The 24,121-nt window shown below is 53.6% G+C and overlaps 3 protein-coding genes across 9 annotated transcripts; 1 reads left to right on the top strand and 2 right to left on the bottom strand.

The window, feature by feature from the left end:
• The first annotated feature begins 23 nt into the window (after nt 1-23).
• SAPCD1 (suppressor APC domain containing 1) lies at nt 24-1,970 on the top strand. Its single transcript, XM_036022584.1, is given in 7 exon segments — nt 24-212; nt 434-569; nt 649-654; nt 1,279-1,378; nt 1,657-1,703; nt 1,706-1,740; nt 1,809-1,970. Coding segments are annotated over 7 exon segments (627 nt in total). The 5' UTR covers nt 24-71.
• Nucleotides 1,971-2,638: 668 nt separating this feature from the next.
• VWA7 (von Willebrand factor A domain containing 7) lies at nt 2,639-10,475 on the bottom strand. Its single transcript, XM_036022585.1, is given in 26 exon segments — nt 2,639-2,813; nt 2,871-3,082; nt 3,085-3,189; nt 3,559-3,631; nt 3,684-3,700; nt 3,766-3,821; nt 3,823-3,913; nt 4,034-4,120; nt 4,123-4,161; nt 4,578-4,692; nt 4,694-4,735; nt 4,737-4,777; nt 5,263-5,305; nt 5,307-5,372; nt 5,583-5,653; nt 5,656-5,704; nt 6,949-7,119; nt 7,121-7,139; nt 7,242-7,447; nt 7,758-7,777; nt 7,890-7,997; nt 8,620-8,718; nt 9,212-9,256; nt 9,259-9,481; nt 9,812-10,059; nt 10,472-10,475. Coding segments are annotated over 26 exon segments (2,394 nt in total). The 3' UTR covers nt 2,639-2,669.
• A 256-nt stretch (nt 10,476-10,731) lies between these two features.
• VARS1 (valyl-tRNA synthetase 1) lies at nt 10,732-23,676 on the bottom strand. 7 transcript variants are annotated; one of them, XR_003684379.2, is made up of 31 exons: nt 23,368-23,509; nt 22,675-23,095; nt 21,311-21,445; nt 21,077-21,215; nt 20,718-20,842; nt 20,534-20,618; nt 20,209-20,309; nt 19,987-20,114; nt 17,245-17,409; nt 16,938-17,019; nt 16,309-16,428; nt 16,119-16,227; nt 15,932-16,026; nt 15,637-15,727; nt 15,262-15,386; nt 15,074-15,177; nt 14,840-14,998; nt 14,646-14,736; nt 14,420-14,525; nt 14,249-14,319; nt 14,029-14,154; nt 13,589-13,693; nt 13,438-13,506; nt 13,278-13,356; nt 13,031-13,158; nt 12,598-12,753; nt 12,225-12,431; nt 12,042-12,153; nt 11,870-11,950; nt 11,625-11,780; nt 10,732-10,877 (listed from the first exon to the last, which is right to left on the bottom strand). XR_003684379.2 is itself a non-coding variant. In XM_028508831.1 (30 exons), exons 2-30 carry the CDS (start codon nt 23,059-23,061, stop codon nt 10,809-10,811), a joined length of 3,795 nt encoding a protein of 1,264 aa, XP_028364632.1. In that variant the 5' UTR covers nt 23,062-23,095; nt 23,368-23,676; the 3' UTR covers nt 10,732-10,808. The 7 variants fall into 7 exon arrangements, 4 of the variants coding, with proteins under 4 accessions (XP_028364632.1, XP_035879729.1, XP_035879728.1 ...); XR_004902695.1 differs by lacking the exon at nt 23,368-23,509 and having other exon boundaries at nt 20,534-20,621; nt 22,675-23,361; XM_028508831.1 differs by having other exon boundaries at nt 11,625-11,950; nt 23,368-23,676.
• Nucleotides 23,677-24,121: the final 445 nt, after the last annotated feature.

A 24,121-nucleotide genomic window follows, 5' to 3' on the forward strand; every position in this document is an offset into this window, starting at 1 on the left:
TAAAAGGCTAGTAGACCAGTGCAACTCAGCAAGGTGTGCAGTGGGGAGGGGCAGGCCTTGGGTGCCAGTGAATGTGGCCCCGGCCTTCCCACCTCAGAGCCATGGGAAGCCAGGGTGCTGGTGGGTTGCTCCTGGTGCAGGCCTCCTGCATAGTTCTGCTGCCACCACTGGGGACAAGCCAAGACTCAGAGACCCAGAATTTCTTCCTCTGAGTATTAGTCCAAGAGGATCCAAGGGAAGCCCCTCTCCCTAGATCTACCCCCTACATTTCCACACAATTTTGAGGACTCATAAGTCTTCCCCACTGGTTTCCCTTGCCCAGTTTAGGCTCACATTCAGTGACCAGACAGTGAACCCAAGAAGGAGTTTCAAGAAAGGGCAGGGTCCGGAGCCCTAATATAGAGTGCTGCAACCTGTTTCTTATATTTTCTAGCTGCAGAGGATGCAGGCTCTGGAGAGGGAACAGGATGCCCTGTGGCAGGGGTTGGAGCTGCTGAAGTATGGCCAGGCTTGGTTTGAGGACCGGCTGAGGGAGGCACAGCAACAGCAGCTATGTGTGGGGGTCCTTGGTGAGGTAGAGGGTTGCCCCAAGGTGTGTGGGATGGGGAGCAGGGTCATGTGGACACAGCCTGACACCACCCTAAAAAGGAGAGAGTTAATGGGCAGGGATCATGAATTAGAAGCAACATTGTAATAACAGGGTGCCAGTAAACGTTAGGTTGGCTTTCATTGTTGGGATTGGAGAAGACTAGTCTACATCCCTCATGACATGGGGGAGTGGCCTGGGTTACTCCCGTGGGTCAGGGATAGACAGGACATATCCATGAAGAAAGACGGTAATGTGCTACTTGAGGGGCTGGAGGAACTGAACTGTTAAAGACATGGAGTGGAGAGTATTGGGTTTTCCCACCTGTCTTAGAGGGTTATTGGGATGAAGGGATCCAGATGGAAAAGAGGAATGGCCTTTGGTGATGGAAAACAGTGGCAGATGGACCTCAGGTTTTCACACTGTCAGCCTCCAACTCCTCTTTTAGGATTCTCTTTATTTAGTTAGTTTCTTTTAAAAAATTTTTATTTACTTACTTTTAGAGAGAGGGGAAGGGAGGGAGAGGGGGAAACATTAATGTGTGAGAGATATATTGATCCTTTGCGTCTCACACACCCTCATCTGGGAACCTGGCCCGCAATCCAGGCATGTGCCCTGACTGGGAATTGAACCAGTGACCCTTTGGTTTGCAGGCCAGTGCTCAATCCACTGAGCTACACCAGCCAGGGTAGATTTTCTAACAGATTTAGGCTCAGAGCCTGGAGGTCCCCAGTTAGCTCAGGTTTAAGAGGTGAACATCTGTTTGCAGAATCTGATTCAGGGGAAGGTGAATTTACTGTTTTGGGGGTGTCTAACCTGCGGCCCATGGGCCACATGCAGCCCAGGATGGCTATGAATGTGGCCCAGCAGAAAATCATAAATTTATTTAAAACCTTTTTTTCTCATCAGTTTTCATCAGTGTTTGTGTATTTAATGTGTGGCCCAAGACAACTCTTCTTCTTCCAGTGTGGCCTAGAGATGCCAACAGGTTGGACACCCGATTGGGGTAGAGAGAAGACTGGAGATTAACACTGGTTTGAATGAGAACATTGAATAACCCTCCCTGTTCTCCCAGAGTCCCTTGAACAGGCTTTTTCCTGTGTCACCCAGGACTGGAAGGGAGGCCAAGGAAGCAGAACTTATGGCGATGACAGGTAGACTGGAGGGGAGAATGGGGAGGGCAGAGCGCAGATATCCAGACTGTTTCTCTTCTCTTCTCCAGGAGTTGTCAACACAGAAGAAAGAGGTCATTCAGCCAAAAGGGGAGATGGCTCGGCCAGGCTTCCCCAAGGGGTGGAGGGGCCCTACCATGTCTAAAGCCTCCTCTCATTCCCCTCAGCTGGTGACAGAAGATGAGTCAGAACCTTCTTATTCTGCCTCTTGACTCAACAGCTAAATGGCTCCAGGTTGTGGGTCAACTGAAGTCTAAACATCTTGGTGTGAAGTTTCTTCTCTGCTCCTGAAAATTTCCATTTCATCTTCTTGGGATCTTACCCTCTCACCCTCCTGTACAATGTCCATACATTATCTTTCTTTGAAATAACTCTGGGGAGAAGACATGTTTATTGAAACTATCCTTCAATTTTAAATACAAAAATAGAATAAAAGTTTCTCCAGAATTTCAAATAAAAAATTATATAAATAACACTTTCTGGTACCCTTTCACCCCCCTCCCTACCTTTGTCTCTTCCCCATATATCTTCTCCTCTACTTGAGCTTGGAAGAGCAAGAACAAATAGTGGAATAAAGATGCTACAGAGAAATAGAAAGCAACTTTCTCAAACAATGAGTCTTCGGTTTGGTTCCCTAGGGTTAGGGAAAGTGCATTGTGGGAAAATCTATTACCCTCTATCTCAATCTTGTTAAGAGAAGGGACAAGTGCATGAGAAAGAAAATCTCCAGCCTAGGCACCCCCAGGCGGATTTATTCATTTCCCGAGAAACCCTGTTGGGTGCATAGAGACAGCCATCTGAAGCCCAGGCACTGAACAGTCAAGGAACAGAGCCCAGCGGGGAGGGCAGAGGAGAATCTGAGGGCCAGTTGGACGTGTGGGAACAGAAAGAAGCAGAAGGGTTCAGAAGCTTCACGTGGAGAGGTTGGAAGTGAGAGGGAAGCTGAAGTTGACAGATGCTCCAGTGTCAAGATCCTGAGGGCCAGAGAAGCTGGCCATGCAAAGGGCTGACGAGTGGGTTTGGGGAGATGCGCCTTGCCGCCCCCGGCCAGGAAACTGGAGGTGGGCAGGTCAGGGGAGGGGACGTCCCAGGTCTCTCTAGCCCCAGACCACCTTCCCCAAGCGCCTCACCTCCCAAAGGGCCGGGACCACATTGCCGGGCTGAGGGGCAACTGGGTGCAGGATGCCCCTCCTTCCTCCTGGGCAGTCAGCTCCAGAGAAGGACTTGGGGGTAGCCAGAAGCGTGGGGGGAAGCGAGGCTGTGACAAGACCTGGCTCATGGGCTTCCTTGGCCTCCAAAGGCACTTGGCCCAGCTCAGCACCCCGGGGACCCATCGAAGGATGACGTGGGAGATGTGAGGCAGAGGAAGACTGGGGTGACCTCTGGAGTCCAACCCTGTCACTTCTACCAGCTGTGAGGTCTGGAGACCCGGGGCAGGGGAGGGGCGGGAGAACAGAGCTCTACATGAGATTCGGAGACAAAGAGAAAAGAATGGAATGAATGGCTTTCAGAACAGGGGATCCTTCTGGGGAGTAGGAATAGGGAAAAGGGGTTACCTCTGGCGACTGTTGTTGAGAAGGGTCAGAAGGGAGTTCTGGGAGGCTGGAAGTCTTCTAAATCTTGAACTGAGTGATGGTTACATGGGTATATTGTATGAAATCCATCCAGCTGCGCACTTAAGTTCAGTGCACATTTATATAAAATATGTAAATTACAACTCAATAGAAAGTTAAATATATATAGAATTTATAAATATAAAACCAATGGACAAATCGGGGTTGGGGGGAATAGATGTGCCTGCAACTGGCTGAGTCGGGGGGTAGAGGTCTGGGTGGGAGCCATTCTCCATTGGGATCCCAAAGTCCAAGACGGGCTGAGGTGAGGGAGGTGAAGGCAGTCAGAGACCTTCCCCAGATGAATGTGACTGACATGGCTCTCTGGGCTCTGCAACCCCCCCTCCCCTCTCCTCCTCTTCCCACTCCTTCTCAGGAATATCTCCATCCTTACCTTGTACTCGCCTGGGGGTGCCCTCAGCTGTGACCTGGATCTCCCAGGTCCTTGTCTATGGGATCATTCATGGTCACCATCCAGAGCTTCCCAAAGCAGCAGGTGTGACCTAGAGACCCCTGGACTTCCTCCTGGCCCTGGGAAACCCCTGGGTGGGAATGGGGAGCAAGAGATTGTCACATGAAACAATTTCTTTCCCTTAGTACATTACTCCACGTTCTCCATTCTCAGTTCTTCTCTCTGCCTTGAGGCACACATGTGGAAGTACCTGCGTGGTTCCTGATTCAGAAGCTGCTGGCCTCCCCATGGATCCAGACTGAGGCCCTCTGGAGCAGTCCATCCACACTGAATACAGTGGCCTCCCAAGCACCACAGCTGGAGGTGCCAGGGGGCAAGGATGGGCAAGACCAGAATATGGGGAGAAGGTAGGGCATGGAATGAGGTGGGAACAGATAGGAGAAAGGTGGCGACAGAAAGAAACTGTCACATCTGGAAAAGGGATACCAGTAAGAGAGGGGCATAACACCAGGGATGAAATTATAGTCAATGACAAATTTGGAGGTGAGGGGTTAAGGATGAGTCAGTCACTTCTTGTTCCCCCACCTTAAAAGGCAGCAGGACTTCCTGTGGTGGCCCTGAGGACAGAAAATCGGAGCCCAAGGTTGGGGGAGGGGGGCAGTACTCCCCCTCGTACCCTTCTGGCAATACAGCAGTGGGAGCCACTCCCCTCCTTCTGTGAGAAAGGAATGCAGTGTCACTCATCCCCTTAGTTCTGAGCTGAAAGCAGTGTAGGGTCCCTCTGTGCCCTACACTTACCAGGTCAGCCATGCTGTCCCCCCAAACAGCTGCCACATCTCGAATGTGCTGAACTTTGGTGAAGATCACCTCTCCTCCAGGGGACAGGTCTACCACGCCATATGGCTCAAAAACGCAGAGGGGACAAGACCTCACAACAAGCTCAGCCCTGACCCCATAATTGGGTCTTCAGTCACCAGGAATATTACCTGTGCCCAGGAGGGGGGTCAGTACTTGAGGTGCCCAAGTGCCATCTACCATTACAAGTGAGGATCTCCTGTGCTCCAGCTTTCCACGGAGCTCGCCATGAGTGGTAAGGTCTCCGTCTACCCTCTGGCTACACAGGCTCTTCTAATGACACAACCCCTGGCCTTCAGTTAGTCATTGCCACTCCCTTGTCACTGTTACAATATGACATCCACAGAGTGGTTTATTGGCAACTAGATCTCCAGTTCTTCAAATGGTTTCTTGGGGGCAGGTTCAAATACAAATTCAGCATCACTAAGGATAGGCCTCCCACTTTTAGTATTGTGAAAAGGATCGGGAAATGTTAAGCTTGCTGTACTCTTCTCCCACCCATGCCAAGGCTTGTTTAACCACCATTGTGTGGTGGGGCCCTTGTTATGAGATGGTTGTCACAGGGCCTCCTGCATCCCTGGGTGGCTAACACTAGGTCTCCCACAGGCTATACTAACTCTTCAGTGTCGCTCCGAGTCAGGGACTCCGCCCGGTTGGTGAGAAAGGTTATCTGCGGGGGAGGTACCAGTGAAGACAAAGATGTCTGAGAGTGGAGGTGTGTGCAGCAGGGCCAGCTGGCAGGGAGGGAAAGGACTGGTGTGAAAATAGCAGCAGCAGGAATGGGCTGATCGAGGGTGGGGCAGAGGAGGCAATGTGGCCCTTGAGTGAAGCTAGTGGGACCAGGCTCTGAAGGTGGACAGGGGTGGGGCCCCAGGAAGGCTCTAGCTCTCCGCAGTGGTAGCGCCTGGAAAGGGGAGTGGAGAAGGGACGGGGCGAGGGCAAACCTCCAGGACTGACAGGCACATCTCAGGCTCTCAGGCTCATCTCCACACCCCCAAGGCTTGGATCTCACTGGGTTCTGCCAGAACCTATCAGGGTCACTGTTTGTAAAGACAGGGGCCGAACACTGGGGAGGAGGAAAGGAGGTTGAGATGCATGAGGAGAGGGCTCCCCTCATTCTTCCCCAGTCAAGAGGCTTGCTGTACTCTTGGGCTGCACAAGTACTGAAATAGCGATATTCCCTTATATTCCCTTTATACAGGCAGGGCAGAGGCTAGGTACTTCTAGTGGGAAAGTGGATCTCATGTCCTTAACAGAATTGCAGCAGTACCTGGGTCCTTTTGGGAATGTGTGTAAGTGTATAAAAACAACTGGGGCCTCTGTTTCCTTATCAGAGAAGACAGAAAAATAATAGTACTTACCTCAGAGGGGAATTGGGGAGACTAAAAGAGTCGGCTTTGTAAATCTTAGAAGAGTGCCTGGACACATAAGTGACTGAATTCTCTTTTTTTTTTTTACGATTTTTATTTATTTATTTTTAGAGAGAGGGGAAGGGAGGGAGAAAGAGAGGGAGAGAAATATCAGTGTGTGGCTGTCTCTCACAGGGCCCCCAATGGGGACCTGGCCTGCAACCCAGGCATGTGCTCTGACTGGGAATTGAACCTGCAAACCTTTGGTTCCCAGGCCCACGCTCAATCCACTGACCTATACTAGCCAGGGGGCATAAGTGGCTGAATTCTTCATTATTCATTTACTCATACCTTCATCAAATATATGATAAGCCCCTATCCTATGCCAGCTACTATGAGATTTATGCAGACAAGTTGGACTCAAACCCTGCCCTGAGGGAATTCTCAGTCCTACAGGCATTTTGTCTGATGATCATTTCAGCCCTGGGAGATAGACAGGATAAAGCTAGTAGTGATCCATTTTGTGGATGACAAAATTGAGGCAAAGAGAAGTTATATGGTCGACCTAAGGACACACAGTAAGACTGGTTGACCCAGGCTAGATTGTCTGATTTCCAATTAGGAAAAGGAATACCATGTAAGTATCTGTCTCAGACACTTTGCAGAGGCCTGGACCCACCAAACCCCTATTTTTGCCCCAACCTCTGTCTATGAGAAGTAGAGAGAATTGAAAATGACTCATTAGAACTGAAGCCAAAGACAGCAGAGGCTACCCACCTAAGCATGGGTCATGATGAAATTCAGACGTGAACTGGTGCCTTTTCAGAAGCAGTGGAAGAAGTGCCCGATTGCTTCCTGTATACACACAGGTGCCTGGGAAAGGCTCTCTCAGGCCCACTGCCTACCAGTGGCATTAATCCCTTGCCTTGGACTTGCCTTTCCTCCGCTATCCCGGCCAGACCAGACCACAGTTACCTGTGTCATGGAAAGGCACCAGGACATAGTGGGCAGGCTCCATGGGGCTGCCCTGTTGTTGCTCCACAATGTAGTGAGCCTGGATTTTGGCAGCGGTGATTTCCTTGCCCATACTGCCCGTGGTGTCCAGGGCAAAACTGAGGCTGGAGGCTGGAGGCTGGGATGATGTCCAACAGCCTGGGGGAGCCCCAGTGAAGGGTCTGCATACTTGTCCCCAGCTCCTGGTTTCTCAGCTCCCTGAGGAGCACCTAGTGAGCCCATCTCCAGGAGGCCACTCACCTGGAGAAAGTCCTGTGTCCCAGGCATCTTCACAGGAGGCTAAAGGCCTGGATGGAGGCCAGAAGGGCCAGTTTTGCAGCCTGGAGGTGGAGCATGTGGTAGGCGGAGAAGCCCAGGGCTGTGCTGTCCTTGCTGATGCCTCTCTGTGGTAGCTGGGAACTGCTCTGGTCAAGACGGCCCCCATTTTCCTGGGTCATCTTCCTGGGCTACATTTTCCTGGGCTGGGAAAGGTACCTGGAGGGCAGAAGTAAAAAACTCACTGCCTCTTAAGAAAATGGGGTCTGACCTGGCCTAACTCTCTCTCTGCTCCGCAAAGGATCAGCAGGAAGTAAAGACATTTTGTGGAGGGCCAGTCTGGAGGGGTCAGTCACACAGCACGTGGTGGATCCCGTGAGCCCTCTAGTCAGTCCCCAAAAGCTGCCATTGGGCAATGGAGAAGTCTTATTAGGTGAGAAGCTGCTTTCCATCCCTCCCCCAACAAGTCATAGCCACCTCAGTGGGCCTGTACCCACCCACCCAGTTCCCAATGTCCTCTCCTTCTTATAGGAAGTGGGGCAAGGACCTAAAGGACTGAGATCCTAGGGGACTGGGTCAGGGGAAAGGAGGTGACTGTCTCCCCTTCCTTCTGAGGGCTTCCCTATCTGGTACCTGAAGACTTGTAGGGATGAGTTCCAAAGTAGCCAGAGCTGAGTGTGAAACCCAGCAAATTTCTGGGGCAGCTCAGCCCCTCACAATCAGAGCAGGTAAGATCTCCCACTGTGGAGAGAGGGCAGACATCTAGAACCCAAGATTCTGCTGCCCAGCCCTTATCCCCATCCACCCAAACTTCTTCAGCTCTTCCTCCCAGCTAGAATAGGGTGAAAGCCCACAGGGAGGTTTCATAGGTACACTTCTAGGCTTCCTGGAGTTCAGAGGCTGGTGGTAAGACTGAATATCTGAGACTGGGACTGTGCTAGAAAAGCTAGCAGTGTGGGAGTCAGCCCTACAGGGACTGTGCCCTCTGTGAGCTGTGACCAGCAAGTGCACTTATCATGGACAGGAGGCAGCTTGCGGTTGCTGTTTAGTGTGGAGGTTGAGGGGACTGTGAGAGCAAGTCCCATGGGATCCAGTGGTGGGGAGGAAGCCATGTGAAAGACAGAGAACTCCATGAGGTCTGCAGACCTGGTCCTAGCTCTGTCCTTCCTTGTGTGACTTTAGGGAAGCCTCCTAACTGACCTGGCCTTTGGTTAAACTGGGAAGCCTCACAGGTCATTCCAGAGATGAAGTGATGTGACACCCAGTGTGGCCTCGGGATGTGCCATGGTGGCTGGGTGGATTGAAAAGAGGCGGCTCTGAGGGCTCCTCCCTAACCACTGGGGTCACGGCCTTGTGGCTGCACCTTGTGTCAGGCTCAGCAGCTCTTGCTGTGGCCGGAGGAGGTAAGGGTGTGGCTGCTGCTGCCCTAGTTCCGCCCAGCTGCTGTGACTACAGAAATCCCCGGTCCCAGGAAAAGGAGGGAAAGAGAACATGGCACTCTCTGTTCTCATGGCCTCCAGCCCTAACTCTCCACTCCTTCATTCCCCACCTGAAAACCTTCCTCCCTCCCCTGCTACTCCTGTCAGACACCCCAAGGCCCCCCCCTACTCTACCGGCTCCACCCAGCCCTGTTGCCCAGACCAGAGCTTTACTGAGGGGGGTGGGTCTCACCTCATTTCCTTCCATCTCACTCAGAGCCCAACCAAAGGTCCTTCAGTGGCTACCTAGGCCCACTTCTGATCTCAGGGCCTGCCTGTTGCCCTCAGTGGTCTCCAGTGCAGTTGGCTTCTGGCTGTTCCCATAGGAAGTGCTGCCATTGTGGAGGTGGGGACTATGGAGTAGCCTTGGGGGCTTAGCAAGCAGTGCTCCAGCCCCTTCTAGAGGCAAGGTCATGAAGGCGCCAACTGGGAGACAAGACAGTGAAGACCCCTCTGACCATTACCCCATCTTTTTTCTTACCTGCAAGGCATGGAGAGCTGCCCCAAGGCGCTGGCAGGCTGGGTGTGGCCAAGAGCCACCACCAGGGTCTCCTACGGAGCCCAACCAGGTGTGTGCCCCTGGCCCGACTGCTCAGCATCAAAGTGCAGGTCAGGGTCATTCCTGAAAGTTGGCAGGAAGTCCTGGGCTGCACTGGCATGAAACACCTCACTTGAGGCTGCTTGGAATTGCCAGGAAGAGGACCCAGGTTCACAGCAGGAGACATCATTGGTGAGGAGGGTGTGGCCCTGGGGGAGTGGGAAAGAATAGGGTCTCCAGGGAAGCCTCTTGGATTCGGCCATTGCCCATGTTTCCTCAGCAACTGGCACTCAAGTCTGGGTGTGGAAGGAATGGCGAAGGGGGTTCACCTTATAAGAGGTAATTCTGGACCTTTTTAAGGGGAAGGGATTCCCGATTTCAGGACCAGGGTTCCTGGGTGTTGTTGCTGCAGGGGGTAGAGGTGAGGCAGGGAGGGGAAAGAGGGTGCCTTCTTTTGGCAAGCAGGACCCTCAAGGAGCAGTGGTCCCAGGACCCCCAAGGGATTCGGCTGAGATGTGATGGGACCCAGGGATACTCACTAGGAAATCCTCAAGACGAAGTGGGGGCCAGCCTGGGGACAGCTGTTCCAGAAAGAGCTGCAGAGAGACATTGAGAGCTGTCTCCTCAGTCAGGTCCTGAGTGGAGCCAGGGGCGGCCAGGAGGCTCCAGATGTTGGCAAAGAAGGCAGATGATGGGAGTGGGGGCAGCAACTGCAGCAGCAGCAGCAGCAGCACTGAGGGCCCAGGTGCGATGCATAATGGGACATGGACCGGAGGGACAGAAGGCGCTCAAGGGAGGAGGAAGGAGCAATTCCAGGGCAGTCCCAGCTCTGTGTCCATGGGCACCTGCTAGGGCCCCTTCTACTTTATCTCAAGCACCTTAGCTGCTCCAGACCAGCTTCCTGCCCTCCCCATCCGCCCAGACAACCTGAGGGCCTTATCTGACTACTTGGGACTTACACCTGCAGGAGGGGCCCCAGGCTGCTCCCCCAGTACCCACCCCCACCCTAGCACAGAAGTTTCTCCTTCCTGGTGGCTAGGTCTCCAGGCAGGGCTGCCAGGTATGGTGTCACAGAGCACCAGAGTTCTAATTAACCTAAGTGGGACTCAAGGGGAGGAGGACGGAGGAAGGAGGAAGGAGGAAGGAGGCCCAGCAGGGTGCCGCAGGGCTGCAACATCCCCCGCCCCACACCCCTGTACTCATGCTGGCCCCAAAGACACAGCAGCGGCCAGTACCAGGGCAGGGCTTCCTTGGCTCAAGTTGGGAGGTGAATGACAGCCAGAAGGAAGGGAGCAGGCAGCAGTGACTCAGGCCTGGCTCAGTGCCGGGGCCAAGCCCAGGCTGGTACACCTCTGCCCACCAGGACCTGGCACCTTGCCCAGCCTGCAGCCTTTGAGGATTCAGAAACCCAGCCTCTCAGCACCCCTTTCCTAGCCCTACCACACATAAAGACGAGAGATGGTTTTTTGGCAAAATATTTATTGCTGCCACCCCCCTGGTGGACCACTGGGGGTTATAAGGGTTGGAGTTGGTGTATCACAGCATCTTCTGAAATAGGGCGATGGCCTCGTCCATCTTCCTAAGCTCTGCTTCTGTCTGTTGGAGCTGGGGGTGGAACAAGGGGTGATGGGTAGTGATGACTCAGGCCCAAGAGAAGAGGCCCAAATGCCCATGAAGGCAGAGGGGTCAGAGTTGGAAAGACAGGTGAGGGTCACAGACAGGAAGTAGTTAGGTGACCATATGCTTGGCTGCAAGTCCCCTAAATTCTCAGCAGTCTCCTCACCAGCACCACCCTTCTCCTTCACCATCCCTGGACTTTTGGGTCTTGCCTTTTCCCAGAGTGGTCAGTCCCCAAGAACAAAGGACCCTGCCCCCAAAGGCTCAGCCCCAACCCCTACCCGAGGGGCAAAACAGAGTTTAGGAACACAGGTTCCTAGACAGGCATTTAGCCTTCCTTTGTAAAATGGCCAGAGTAATCCTGCCTGCCCGGAGAAGGCTACTAGGAGAACGCAGCGAGTGGTGCCTCTGGACCCCACAACTGCTTCATCGGCCTTGGTGTAGTCTACCCAGTACTCCTGCCTGGAGGGCTCCCTGGCTCTCTGTGCTCTGAGCCCAGCCCAGGCATGTGGGAAGCTACATTGGGTGGGCCGCGAGGGGTCTGGCTGGGAAGCAGGGTGCCTGGTTCTAGGTTTGCCTCCATCTTCACCCTGTTGTGCCTCCTGCCCACCTGCTTAAGGGGCCTGGGCTCCAAGCTCCCCCATGGACTGCTCAGGGCTGAGCAGAGTGCAGCCACAGGACCGGGTGTGAGGTGTGGGGAATGGGAAAGAGAACGCCCCAACCCCCACCACACACCTTGGCTTTGTCTGCCTCCTGGACTTTGGCGGGCACCTTGACTGGGTAGCCCACAGTGGCGCGGCGCTCTCGCAGACGCTGGGCCTGCCGCTGCGCCTCACCACGCTTGGCCTGCAGCTTGCCCAGCTCCCGGGCCGGGTCTACCAGCCCCTGCAGCTGCAGATGGACGGAGCAGCGATCAGAGGCCAGGGCCACAGCACAACCCTGGGGTGCGGGAGCCCCCAGTGCCAGGACAGCCACCACACCTGTGCTGGCCAGCGCCTGCACGTAGCCTGACACTGCTGATGCCAGGGCACCTGTGGCCTCATCAGCCACTTCCAGGAAACCTGCCAGGATAGGAAGGAAGGTGAGGCAGCCATACTAGAGAGTGGGCATGGGGACAGTGGGACAGGGTAGATATAGGCCCCTGAGGCTCACAGTCGGGCCAGATCCGGATGAGGTTGTAGTCGGCACGGAGGGAGCGTACAGCTCGAGTGATGCTCAGGGCCAGCTCCATGGCAGCTTCTGCCTCGAGGTCCCTCCAGGAGCACTGTGGGGTGAAGGAAAGGGTAAGAAAACGTGGGGGGCAGGCTGCAGCCCTGTCCAGGCCAAACCCCATACCTCTGAGGGTTCCGGGTAGGGGGTAACGCAGAGGCTAGGGGGTGCCTGTGGTGTTCGCCGGGGCAGCCTCTGGAACAGCTCCTCTGTCACAAAGGGCATGAATGGTGACAGTAGTCTCAGGCCAACGTCCAGGCAGGTATAGAGGGTCTGGCGGGCACACTCGGCAGCCACCTGGTCCACCCCACTCAGCACAGGCTTTAGGCACTCCTAGGGGAGGGGAGGCACAGGGTTCAGGGCTAGAAAGAATCTAGCCTCCAGCCCTCGCTGAGGTTGAAACCGGGAGAGGGATATGCTGGCTCAGGTCTCATGGCCAACCACTGGAAAAGGCAGGCCCAGGGCTCTGCTGCCCATGCCCCACTCAGCCCCTCCTCACCAGATAGACATCACAGAGCTCATAGAGCCAGAAGCTGTACTGGGCAGTAGTGACAGCTGGGAAGTCATAGGCCTGGAAACCTTGGTTGCTGAGCCTCACAGCCTCAGTCAGCCGACTGCGGATCCAGCGGTCCACCAGGCTCTCATGGCCTACAGGCTTGGGGAGAGGGGTACATCGGCCAAGGCCCACCATATATAGGGGGCACAGGTACCCAGAGGAGGGAGCCAGAACCCCAGAGGCAGGAACCATGGGCAAATCTGCATTCCAGGAGCCTAATGGGCTTTCTCTGTAACCCTCTGCCCCGCCCCGCCCCACTACATGGAGGTGCATGGGGGCAGGGGCTGCAACCCTGACACATGGGCCACATTTGATGCCAGAGTGGCGGGGGACCAGCCTGTGGGTGCTGGTCATCTCGCACCTACCAGGTTCTCACCTCAGAGGTGGTTGAGGGCACGAAACCCTTGCCAAGGCCACGAAGGGCAAACTTGGTAGCATTCCAGAGCTTGTTGCAGAAGTGGCGGTACCCCAGTATTCGGTTCACGTCCAGGTTGATGTCACGACCTGGGTGCGGTGAAGTGTGTGTCCTCAGCACCTCCCTTTCCAGCCCTCACTGAGGGCAGAGGAGAGGGGTGGCCTCATGGGAGGAGGAAGGACATGGCCGAGAGATTTGGGGGCCCTACCCTGGGATGTATAGGCGCACAGTCCAAAGCGGAGGGCATCGGTGCCACACTCGGGAATCCCCGCTGGGAAGTCAGCCTTCTGCAGGAGGAGTTGGGGCCGAGTCCTGAGCCAGGCCCGCCTTCCCTCTGCCCACTTCCCAGCCCTGGCCCTGATTCATACCTGCCCTTCTTTAGCCCTTTCCACTTCACTGGGATCCAGGTTGCTCTTCAGTAACTGGTCATGGAGGCCCTGAGGGTAAGGTGTGAGGGGTCAGGAGGCCGTGGCTACAGCTCCAAAGCGCTCCATGGCCTGGCCCAGCACCCAGCTCAACCTGCAAGGAGACTCCATGGATGACGTCCAGGGGGTCGATGACATTGCCCAGAGACTTGCTCATCTTCCGGCCATGTGCATCTCTCACGATGGCATGGAGGTAGACCTGAGGCAGGATGGGGGCCTGTGAGGCTTCACCTCCCTGCCAGACCCCCTGCTCTCCCAGGGCCCTGCATCTGGTCTGCCCATTCTGAACCTCAAGTCCCACGGTGTCCCTGACAGCCCATTCAGCACCTTTGTGGACTTAGAGGTGCTGCCTCCTCTAGAAAGCCCAAGCACAGGAATCACTAAGCAGATCCTAGACTCATTTTCAGTCCTGACAAACCCACCATAGCTGTCCACAGGCCCTGCCCTGTGCCCCATACATGCTGAGTCTGAGCTACAGCATAGGAGGGTGGCTGAGGGTGGGGACTGTGGGAGGGGTCTCAGCAGGCTTCGCACCTCTCTGAAGGGGAGTCTGCCAGTGAGCTTCAGGCCCAGCATGACCATCCTGGCCACCCAGAAGAAGAGGATATCATGGCCCGTCTCCAACAGTGTCCCCGGGTAAAACACACTCAGATCTTCTGACTGGGGGCAGAACAGGATGTTATAGGGAGCCAAGCACCCACCTCCAAGACCCCCCCACCCCCACACACAACCTGGGCTGGCCTCAGAGTCGTACCTGGTTGGGCCAGCCCAGGATGGAAAAGGGAAACAGGCCAGAGGAGAACCAGGTATCTAATACATCCTCATCTGAAAGAAGCCAAAGATCAGAGGTCAGACGGGGCAGAGGTGAGGATCAGAGGCCCAGCTCTGCCCTCCACCCTCTAGGTGTCCCCCACCCTGGCCTTGCCTTGCTGGAGACTGATCTTGTCAGGGGACACTCCAAACTCCTTGGCTGCCTTCTCACAGGCCTCGGCCTCGCTGCGCCCACTCACCCAGTACCGCCCGTCAGGGTCCTGCCACAGGTGAAGTGAGTACCCAGGTGGGCATCCCTGCCCTGCCCCCACCCCCACCCAAGACCCAACAAACCACGGCTCCCCCAGATGTGTGGCTTTCTACTCCAGCCCGGTTCTCACCTCCCCAGGAGGTACGGCTGGGTCATTGACAGTAACAAAATAGGCTGGGATGCGATGGCCCCACCACAGCTGCCGGGAGATGCACCAGTCCCTGCCAATGGTAAGAAAGGAAGAGTCAGGGTAAGGAGGTACCCTGGCCTGTGTCCAGCTCAGTCCCTCACCCAGTCACCCTCCCAACATCGAGCCTGACGCACCGGATGTTGTCCATCCAGGCGTGCCATGTCCGCTGATGGGCCTCAGGCAGGATGCGGAGGTCTCCTCGAGCCACAGCAGCACTGGCAGCCCGAGCCATCTCCCCACAGCGCACGTACCACTGTGGTCGCAGCAGAGGCTCCACCACGTCTTTGGACCGACTGCAGGTACAAATGGGTGTGGAGGTTGGGTGGGGAGCACCCTGAGGAGTGCCCTTCTCTGGCCCCCACACTCACTTGCAAAGTGGTACCACCATGGGGTTGTCCTCAATGCCACGGAATAGTCCCCTCTCCTTCAGAGCTGCTAGCACTGCCTTCCTGGCCTCAAACCTGGGCATGCCCTGGGTGGGAGAGAGGCCTCAGTATGGCCACGCCTAGGTACCCCTCTGCCTCCAGACCTGGCCCCCACACCCAGGCAGTCTCACCAGGAAAGGTGGGGGCACGCTGATAAGGGCCCCTTGGGAGTCCATGATGCTGATGGCCTCCAGCCCATGCCTCTGTCCAACCTCATAGTCGTTCTGGTCATGAGCAGGGGTGATCTTCACTGCACCTGGGGTCACATGGGAGTGCCGGGGCCATGAGGGACTCAGTAGAGTCCCTTCTCACACGCACCCCCTTTTGCTCACGGACGTGGCTCCCAAACCACCTATTACCCACTTTCCTAAGATAGTCCCCTGAGAACCAGCCCAAGCCCTCCCTGTTTAGGTGAAGTTTATTTTCTTTTACTTGAGAAAAGACAGATGGAAGGATGTGCCTTGTGGGCCTTCCTCTCCTCACAGGAAAGACAGTCCCTTGCTCACCTGTGCCAAACTCCATGTCCACAAAATCATCAAAGAGGATGGGAAGGCTCCGAGACAGGAATGGGTGGATCACGCTCTTTCCCTTCAGGTGCTGGGAGTAGAGGGAGACCTCAAAACTGCACAAAGGGCTGGGCCCAACTCCCTCCTACCCAGGACCAACGGTCCCAGCACCCAAATGCTCACTTCAGGGTTAGAAAGGAACTCTAAGATAACTTTCTAACCCAATTTCCTTTCCTCAGCTGGGGGTCCCTTCAGTCAGTTTTCTTCCCCAACTGCAGCAGCAGCCTCACCACACCTGGTATCTGGGATCTCTGGGGTGCACAGCTACAGCCACGTCTCCCAGCATTGTCTCGATCCGAGTTGTCGCCACCACCACCTCCTCATCGCTCTCTGAAGTGACAGGTGACCTTGTGATCTCAGCACTGGCCTCTTCTTGCCTCCTACCCCACCCAGCCCAGGATCCTGGTGCCCCTGGCTCCTACCTGAGCCTTGGACCTTGTAAGCAAAGGAGATGAGGACCCCAAACTCCACCTTTTCCTTGTAGCCAGGCACAGAGAGGAGGGTGCGACCTGTCAGCTCCTTCTTATCCACCTGTGAAACGGATATTAGGAAAAGTGGCCCAGGACCCGGGGCCTGGGGTGGAGCTGGAGAGAGCCTGGGGCAAGGGCACACCTCGATGTCAGAGATGGCAGAGTTGAGGGTGCAGGACCAGTTGACAAGGCGGGTACTTCGGTAGATGACCCCTTCCTCATGGAGCCGGATGAAGGCCTCTGTCACAGCCGCTGACAGTTTCTAGAGTGGAATAGGGGAGTCAGGGATGAGCCTAGGGGCCCATACACTTTCCAAGGCAGCAGGGTCAAGGGAGACTGGCCTGTCTGGAGGCCCACTGTCCAGCACCCAGACCCCTTCGAGGGCTGGGGTAGAGAAGTACTTTCCCTGGGGAGAGAGAGACTACAGGAACACAAGGACAAGCAACAAGCCTGGTGATACTGGAGATGGCAGGGAAGCCATTCAGCTGGCGACAGGTGCCAGTGCAGAGAATCTTGGGGAGTTCAGGCTCTATGGGAAGGTGAAGCCCTATCATATGCCACCTGGAGGAATGTGGGCCTCCAGAGTTGGTGACAGGGAACACAAAGAGTCATGACATGGGGTGAGAAACGACATTTGCAGCTGAGACCTCAGTGACGTCCTATGTGTGGGCTCATCCCTGGGGGAGGGCACAGCATGTGCTCTCTCGGCTGTGGGTGCTACACTAGGGAGCATCCCCATCCCATCTGAGCCCTGAGACCCCTCTTACTCACAGGGTCCATGGTGAAACAGGCTCGATCCCAATCCAAGGAGCTGCCAAGCTTCCGCAGCTGGTGGTAAATCCGGTCCCCCTTCCTAGAAGTAGACAGGCAGGTGGATCAGCATTAAGGCCAGGCTGCAGGGAGACACTGGGTGGCTGATGGGGCAGGATGGGGATCACTCATCTTCTGAAATTGACCTGGGCCCTGACGCCATTGACCCTTAGCCTCTGTGAGAGGGTGTAACCCTACAGCCAGGGTCGCACATGACAGAGGTCTTATGTGGACAGGGGACAGGGAGGCAGGGCGGCTGTACACTCACTCCTCCTTCCATTTCCAGACCTCCTGCAGAAAGGCCTCACGGCCCAGCTGGTGCCGGTTTAGTCCCTGCTCTCGCCAGAGCTTCTTTTCCACCACCACCTGGGTGGCAATGCCTGCGTGGTCACAGCCAGGGTTCCACAGGGTGGTCTCCCCACGCATGCGATGCCTATGGGAGGTGAATGTGCTGGTAAAGCCTGGTGCCTAAGGAAGAAGAGGCTTCTGGGCAGGAAGTTAGTGGACTCACGAAAGGAAATGGCAGTGAAGTGGGACCCCGATTCTAAAATTACAATCTGGGGGAGGAGATCTGCAAGGAGAGTCAAAGCAATTTGGCAAAAGAAGAGGAGGTTCCTACCCATCAGATAGCAAAACCTACAAGAAAGTTATGATTATTCAAACAATAAATGATAACATAGGAATAAAGTTAGAGACTAAAGGGAACAAAACAGTGACTGGAAACAGATCCCAGCCAATTTATTATTGCTCAGAGGTGTCACTTCGTATCAACATGGAAAGAAAAAACAATTCAAAAATGTGTCTGAGATACTAGCAAATTAATTGAAATCTCCCTATTTCCCAAAAGTAAATTCTAGTCAGATTAAACCTTCCTCTTTCTCTATCTATGTGTATTTGTGTGTGTGTGTACATGTATACATATGCATACACATATATATAAAAACTACCCTGGCTAGTGTGGCTCAGTGGATTCAGTGCTGGCCTGTAAACCAAAGGATCACTGGTTTGATTCCCAGTCAGGGCACATGCCTGAGTGACGGGCCAGGTCCCTGGTTGGGGACGTGTGAGAGGTCGCCAACTGATGTTTCTCTCCCTCTCTTTCTTCTTCCCTCCCCCTCTCTGTACAAGTAAACAAAATATTTAAAAAAAAAATCAAACTATGAGAAAAGCCTCAGAAAATGACATAATTTCCAAAAATTAAAAAAACGAAGACAATAACATAGGTGAACATGTGTATCACTTTGAGATGGGAGAGACATCTTTAACCAAGCACACAAGATAAAGTCTAAGAACATCAGTGAAATGACTACAACAAAACACAAAACCTCAGAACATTAACACATCTCAGTGAAGTTAAAAAGCAAGTGATAGTCCTGGCTGGTATAGCTCAATGGCTTGAGTGTGGGCTGCAAACCAAAGGGTAACAGGTTCAATTCCCAGTCAGGGCACATGCCTGGGTTGTGGGCCCAGTCCCCAGTTGGGGACGTGTAAGAGGCAACTGACTGATGTATCTCTGATGCATCAATGTTTCTCTCCCTCTCTTTCTCTCCCTTCCCCTCTCTCTGAAAATAAATAAATAAAGTCTTAAAAAATACTCTCCCCCACTCTAAGATTTTATTCATTTATTTTTAGAGAGGAAAGGGAGGGAGAAAGAGAAAGAGTGAGAAAGATCAATGTGTGGTTGCTAGGGGCCGTGGCCTGGAACCCAGGCATGTGCCCTGACTGGGAATCGAACCTGCGATGCTTTGGTTCGCAGCCCGCGCTCAATCCATTGAGCTATGCCAGCCAGGGCTAAAAAAATACTTTTTTAAGGAACTTGTCACCCAGAATATTAAACTTTACATCTGTTAACTAATCAAAATATTGGCAGTGGGGTGGGCTGATGGGGGGGGAGCAAGTGCTAGAACAGAGGAAAATGTTTACAATATGTAACAAAACAACACCCAGAATGTGTAAAGAATCACCCAACAAACCAACCAAGAAAAAAAAAACAGTAACAAAGAATCAGTAGAAAGGAGAGCAAAGAATAAGTATGTACAGACTGTTCACATAAGGACAAACCAGACTAGTCTGGACACAGGAAAAGGCAGAGCTCACTCATAATCAGAAATTACAGAGGTGCCGTTTTTCTGCCCATCAGGGTTAGCAAAATGAAAATAATGTCCAGAGTTGGTGAGGGCCTGGGAAAATGAATACCCTCACAGAGAATTCATGGAGGTATAAAGGAGTAAAGCTGTTTTGTAGGGCAACTTGGCAGTTTCTATTTATACTTAATATAGGCATGCCCCTCTGATCTAGCAGTTCCATTTCCTGGTAGCAATGCTAGAGAAGTCCTTTCAAATGTGCTTGAAAAAGTATGTGCAGACATGTACATTCCAGCAAGATTTTCAACAGAGAAAAACTAGAAACAACAGTTAATTTAAAAAGGTGACTGCATTACAGTATACTCACACTATGGAAAACTACAGAGCAATGAAAGACAATGAAGTCAGTCTCTGTATAAGCATAAGGAAAGATCTCTAAGACAAACTGTTAAGTGTAAGAAGAAAGTTGAAGAATAACATGATAGAAAAGAAAAACCCCAAAAGGAAAACCATAAATTTCTATGGGAACACGTACATGTAAGTAAATAGACAGGAGAGATCTAGAAAGATCCACATCATAAGTGATAACAAAGGCAAAATCTTGGGAAGGAGTAGGTCTGGAGGGGAGCAGTCAAGGAGACTTGAAGCTTTAAATTTCTTGTAAGAGTATTTCAAATATTTCTTATTTAATTCCAAATAATGTTATTTCTAGAAGGAAGAGAAGGGAGTCTGCAAATTGGGGTGTTGATCATTTTTACTATGGGAGGATACTAAGTGATCACAGAGGAATGATGGACAGAGGAACAATGGACAGAAGTGGACCAGCACCAGGGGGCAGAGCTGAGGGCCAACGTGGAAGGAGAGGCTGGAGGGCCCCCAAAGGGAAGCAAGCAGAGGAAACCAGCTGGGAGAGGGCAGGAGCTTACCATCGGGTAAGGGAGTCCTGGATGGCATTCGTGAGGGCGTGGCCCAGGTGAAGAGAGCCTGTCACGTTTGGGGGTGGGATGCATATCATGAAGATGCCCCGTGGATTTGGTGCTGACACACTGGAACGCTATGGGGGAGGAAGAAACAGCACATGCTAAAGGTGTCATGTCAACTCTCCTAGCTTCCTTCCCCTCCAGGCTTAGAGCACAGTGCCCACTCACTCCATATTCTGGCTTGAAGAAGCCCTGTTGCTCCCACCAAGGGTACCAGGCTGCCTCCACATACTGAGGGCTGTAGGAGTCAGGCATTGGGCCACTGACATCTGGGGGAGAGGAAGGCAGGGGTCAGTGCTGAGGCTGGGTGTAGCTGAGACTGGGATGATGGGCCAGCAGAGAAGGGCCTGGACCTCTGCAAATCTTCAACAAGTAAAGTGGTAGAAGCAAGGGTAAAATAGGAAAAGGGTAAAACAGAAGCAGCAACAGCTGAGGAGGGTAGAGGAGGAGGACAGAGTTGAAGGGTGGGAATCCCCCTTCCCCCTCCTAGTACCTTTCTTTTCCCCAGGTGGGGTTGGGAGGTCATAGGTAATGACCCCAGGATCCCGTTTCTCCCTCTTCTCTGGTTTTGGTTTCTTCTGCTTGGGAGGGAAAGATATAGGCCCAGACATCAGTCTCTGGGCCCTCCCACCTCTATGGCACCAACGTCCTGTCCAGCTCCACCCTCAGCCTCTCACCTCCCCTGGGGGTAGTTGTTGCTGTTGGATCTTCTGCTTCTGTTGAAATTTCTCTAGCTTCTCCCGTTTCTTTGCCTCTTTCTTGAGTTGAGCTGGAGTCTTTGGAGGTGCAGTGACATCAGGCCCTGGTGAGAGACAGTAATGAAGACTTAGCCCCTCCTGGGGGCCCTCTGTGAATGTGCTGCTGTGTCTCAAATGGGCTTTTTCAGCTGCCCAAGGGCTTCCCCATGCTGTCCTCCCACCTTGCCCTCCTGCAGACCCTGGCCCCAGTTATTCTGTCAATCTGAGAAAAAAAAAGGAAGTGAGCTGCATGGAAGACCCCAAGGAACCCTTTCTTGCCTACCCTCACCCTTCATTACCTGGCTGTTGGGAGAGAGGCCTGGCCCCTGAGTACAGAACCACCTCTCCCAGCACAGCCCGGAATTCTGGCTGCTGGACACAGGTGATAAACCAGCGAGTGACATTACCCCAGATCTGGCGGGCAGAGGGGTCCAGCACCTGGGAAGGGGAGAAGAAATCAGTTACCCTTAGTAACCTTACAGTGAGGTCTGAGGGGAGTCGCCCTCATTCTTCCCAAGGTCCTAGTGACTCACATATCGGAAAGGCAGCAGCAAGGCTGTGACAGCTGCTAGGTCAGCCAAAGTGGGAGCTTCCCCAGCCAGGTAGGTGTGCAGCTGAAGCCACTCTTCCAAGGGGCTCAAGGCCCTTCCCAGGGCCCCCAGTGCAGCCTATCAGGAAGGAGAAAGGATGAGACAGGGCTAGGCCTCCTTCCACTCCCACAAATCATGACCTCTGAGGCCAGTTTCATTTTCTTAGAAACAATCATAACAAAAAGAAGCCCTGCCAAACACTTACTGTGCATCAGATGGAATATATTAAGTATAAGAAGTTAAAGATAACATGAGGCAATATAATAATTGTGTCGATAACATTTATTGAACACCTAATTAATACATGCCAGGTACTTCTGTAAGGAATGAGGAGAGTGCCTGAACAGATGGGGCCCCTGACCTGGTGGAGTTTACATTCTAATGGGAGACATGACAAGTGAGTAAATACATATTACCACACTTTTTCTCCTAAAGTAGTATGAAGAAAAATCAGGCTAAGGGGGACAGGATATTTCAGAGAGAGGACCTTCATTTTAGATAGCAGTCAGGATATGAGGGAGCCAGCCAGGGTCTAAGTCACATATTCCTTCCTTCATTCATTTAAGAAATACTAAGTATCTTCCCGGCTGGTGTAGCTCAGTGGATTGAGCGTGGGCTACGAACCAAAGGGTTGCCAGTTCGATCCCCAGTCAGGGCACATGCCTGGGCTGCAGACCAGGTCCCCAATGGGGGCCAGATGAGAGGCAACCACACATTGATGTTTCTCTCCTTCTCTTTCTCCTCCCCTTCCCCTCTCTCTAAAAATAAATAAAAATCCCAACCCCCCCCCCCCCACATATTTAAGTATCTACCATGTGTTCAATATATATGTGTGATGAGGGCCAGGAGATACAGCCCCACTCTGGAAGGGCTTAGTTACAATCTGGTGTGGTTATCTCTCCTTTTCCCTACTTCCCCACATTTCACTTCTCCTTCCTCATCACCCAGTATCCTCATCTATCCTGGCCCTACCTGCCTCTCTTCATCTCTTTCACCCAGTCTTTCCCTACAACTCACAGTAACTTCTACCATCAGTTTTAGACTCTCTAAACTTTTATTCAAACACTTTAAAGTGCCTGGCACTAAACTATGGATTCTGCACACTTCTTTTGATCTCAACATGTTCTCAACAGAAAAACTAAAGTTTTCTTAGACAAAGGAAGACTAAGGTTCAGTGAAGTTACCAGGAGGCAAACTGGGACTTGATTAATCTTTTCCACACCCGACACACTATCCTGTTTCATTATCCATTCCAACTCTTGCTTCCTTCTTCTAAATCTTGCCCTCCCCATCTTCTCTCTACTTACCTCGGGATCCTGGACAGAGCTGCGCAGTCCCAAGGTGGGCAGTGTTGCCCCACAGGCAGCTGGTATCAGCTCCGTGTCCGCGTAACTGACCCACTGCTGGACAAGGGCAGCTTCCCGGCTGCCCCCAGCACCCCCCAGGCCTGCTGGCCACAGCAGCTGGGCCACAGCTGTGGCCCCCCAGACCCAGAGCCCACCGGGCCCCTGCTCCAGGGCAGGCATACGGGGTGGGGGAAAGGGAGTCCTGCTAGCCGGAGGCGGCTGGAGACAGATACGGGGATGGGCCCCTCCCCAGCTCGGTCCCTCCCCAGCCTCCCCGTAGCGCGCGGCGATGAGAACTCGGAGGCTGGGGAAGGCATCGGGGTGAGGGGAAACATAGAGGATGGACATGGTTATGCAGGGCTCCGAACCAGGTGGAAAAGGCCTAAGGAGAGAGAGAGAGAGACGGGGAAGACTCAGGGACCTGGGATCTCACTTGAGCAGACAGAGGACCCTCATGAGGCTCCTCTACTGCAGACACCCGAGGCCCCTAGGACTGGGTGGAGGTCTGATGGGGCCTCAAGAGCCGAAGGTCTGGCTCTCGCAGTGGCGGTGATAGTGGGGGCTTCTCACGAGCGCGGGCCCTGGGTGAGAGTGGAAGCCCTGAGGAGACCCTCCGCGTCCGGTAGAGCGCGGGTTAAGGCCGCAGGTACGTACTGCAGGAGAACGGTCACATGGACCCGGGCCTCCACCTCCCAGCCGGGCGTCCGGGCTGAAGCCCGATAGGCCTGGAGGCCAGGACGGTGGGCGGTCCTTCCGGCAACCCTGGCTCACTGCCTGGTAGGCACCCACACGTGTCGTCGCCCCCTTTGTGACAGCGTTTCCGGCTCGCAGGTCCTGGGGTGGACAGGGTGTCCTTACCCCGCCTGCATTTGCTGAGCCACCCCGCACGACACTAGGGACACTAGGCGGGAGAAAGTGGGTGGCTCCCAGCCCGCTACGCTCAGGAGGAGGCACACCCGGAACTGCTCTCCCGCTCCCTTCAGGCACCGCTGCGGACACCCAATGCGGGTCCTTGGGCTGCAAACTGTTAGCGCGGCAGTGGGGGGAGCAACGCCCCCCGCCCCTGGAAACAACCGGAGAGGGAGTTGCTGGGCCTGGCTGACCATTTTGCCAAGGCCTCTCGGCTAGCCCCAAACTGGGCCTCACTTCCTCTTATGTTGAAAAGAGGGAGTTTCACTTTATGGCCTCCAAAGCCCCTTAATTCAGAGAGCTCTTATCTGGAATGGGCATGAACTAACGAAGGCAACTTGCACTCAACGCCCCCACCCCCCACCCAATAAAAATTCTCGTTTGCATTTATCAGCCATAGATATCCAAGTGTGCTGATTTGGCTGGGTTGAGGAAGAAATCCAGCAGCTTCAAATGCATCTTAGTGTGTCATTTAACATTGACACATTATGAAATGACA

Source organism: Phyllostomus discolor, chromosome 4 (genome assembly GCF_004126475.2).
Source record: "Phyllostomus discolor isolate MPI-MPIP mPhyDis1 chromosome 4, mPhyDis1.pri.v3, whole genome shotgun sequence".
In the NCBI taxonomy this organism is placed as follows: Eukaryota; Metazoa; Chordata; class Mammalia; order Chiroptera; family Phyllostomidae; genus Phyllostomus; species Phyllostomus discolor.

Coding starts and splice junctions, on each gene's coding strand:
- VARS1 (XM_036023836.1), bottom strand. CDS start 23,061: ATGTCCATCCTCTATGTTTCCCCTCACCCCGATGCCTTCCCCAGCCTC. Junction 20,843..21,076: donor GCCTCTCTCCCAACAGCCAG/GTAATGAAGGGT, acceptor GTCTCTCACCAG/GGCCTGATGTCACTGCACCT. Junction 20,115..20,208: donor TCTTCAAGCCAGAATATGGA/GTGAGTGGGCAC, acceptor CCTCCCCCATAG/CGTTCCAGTGTGTCAGCACC.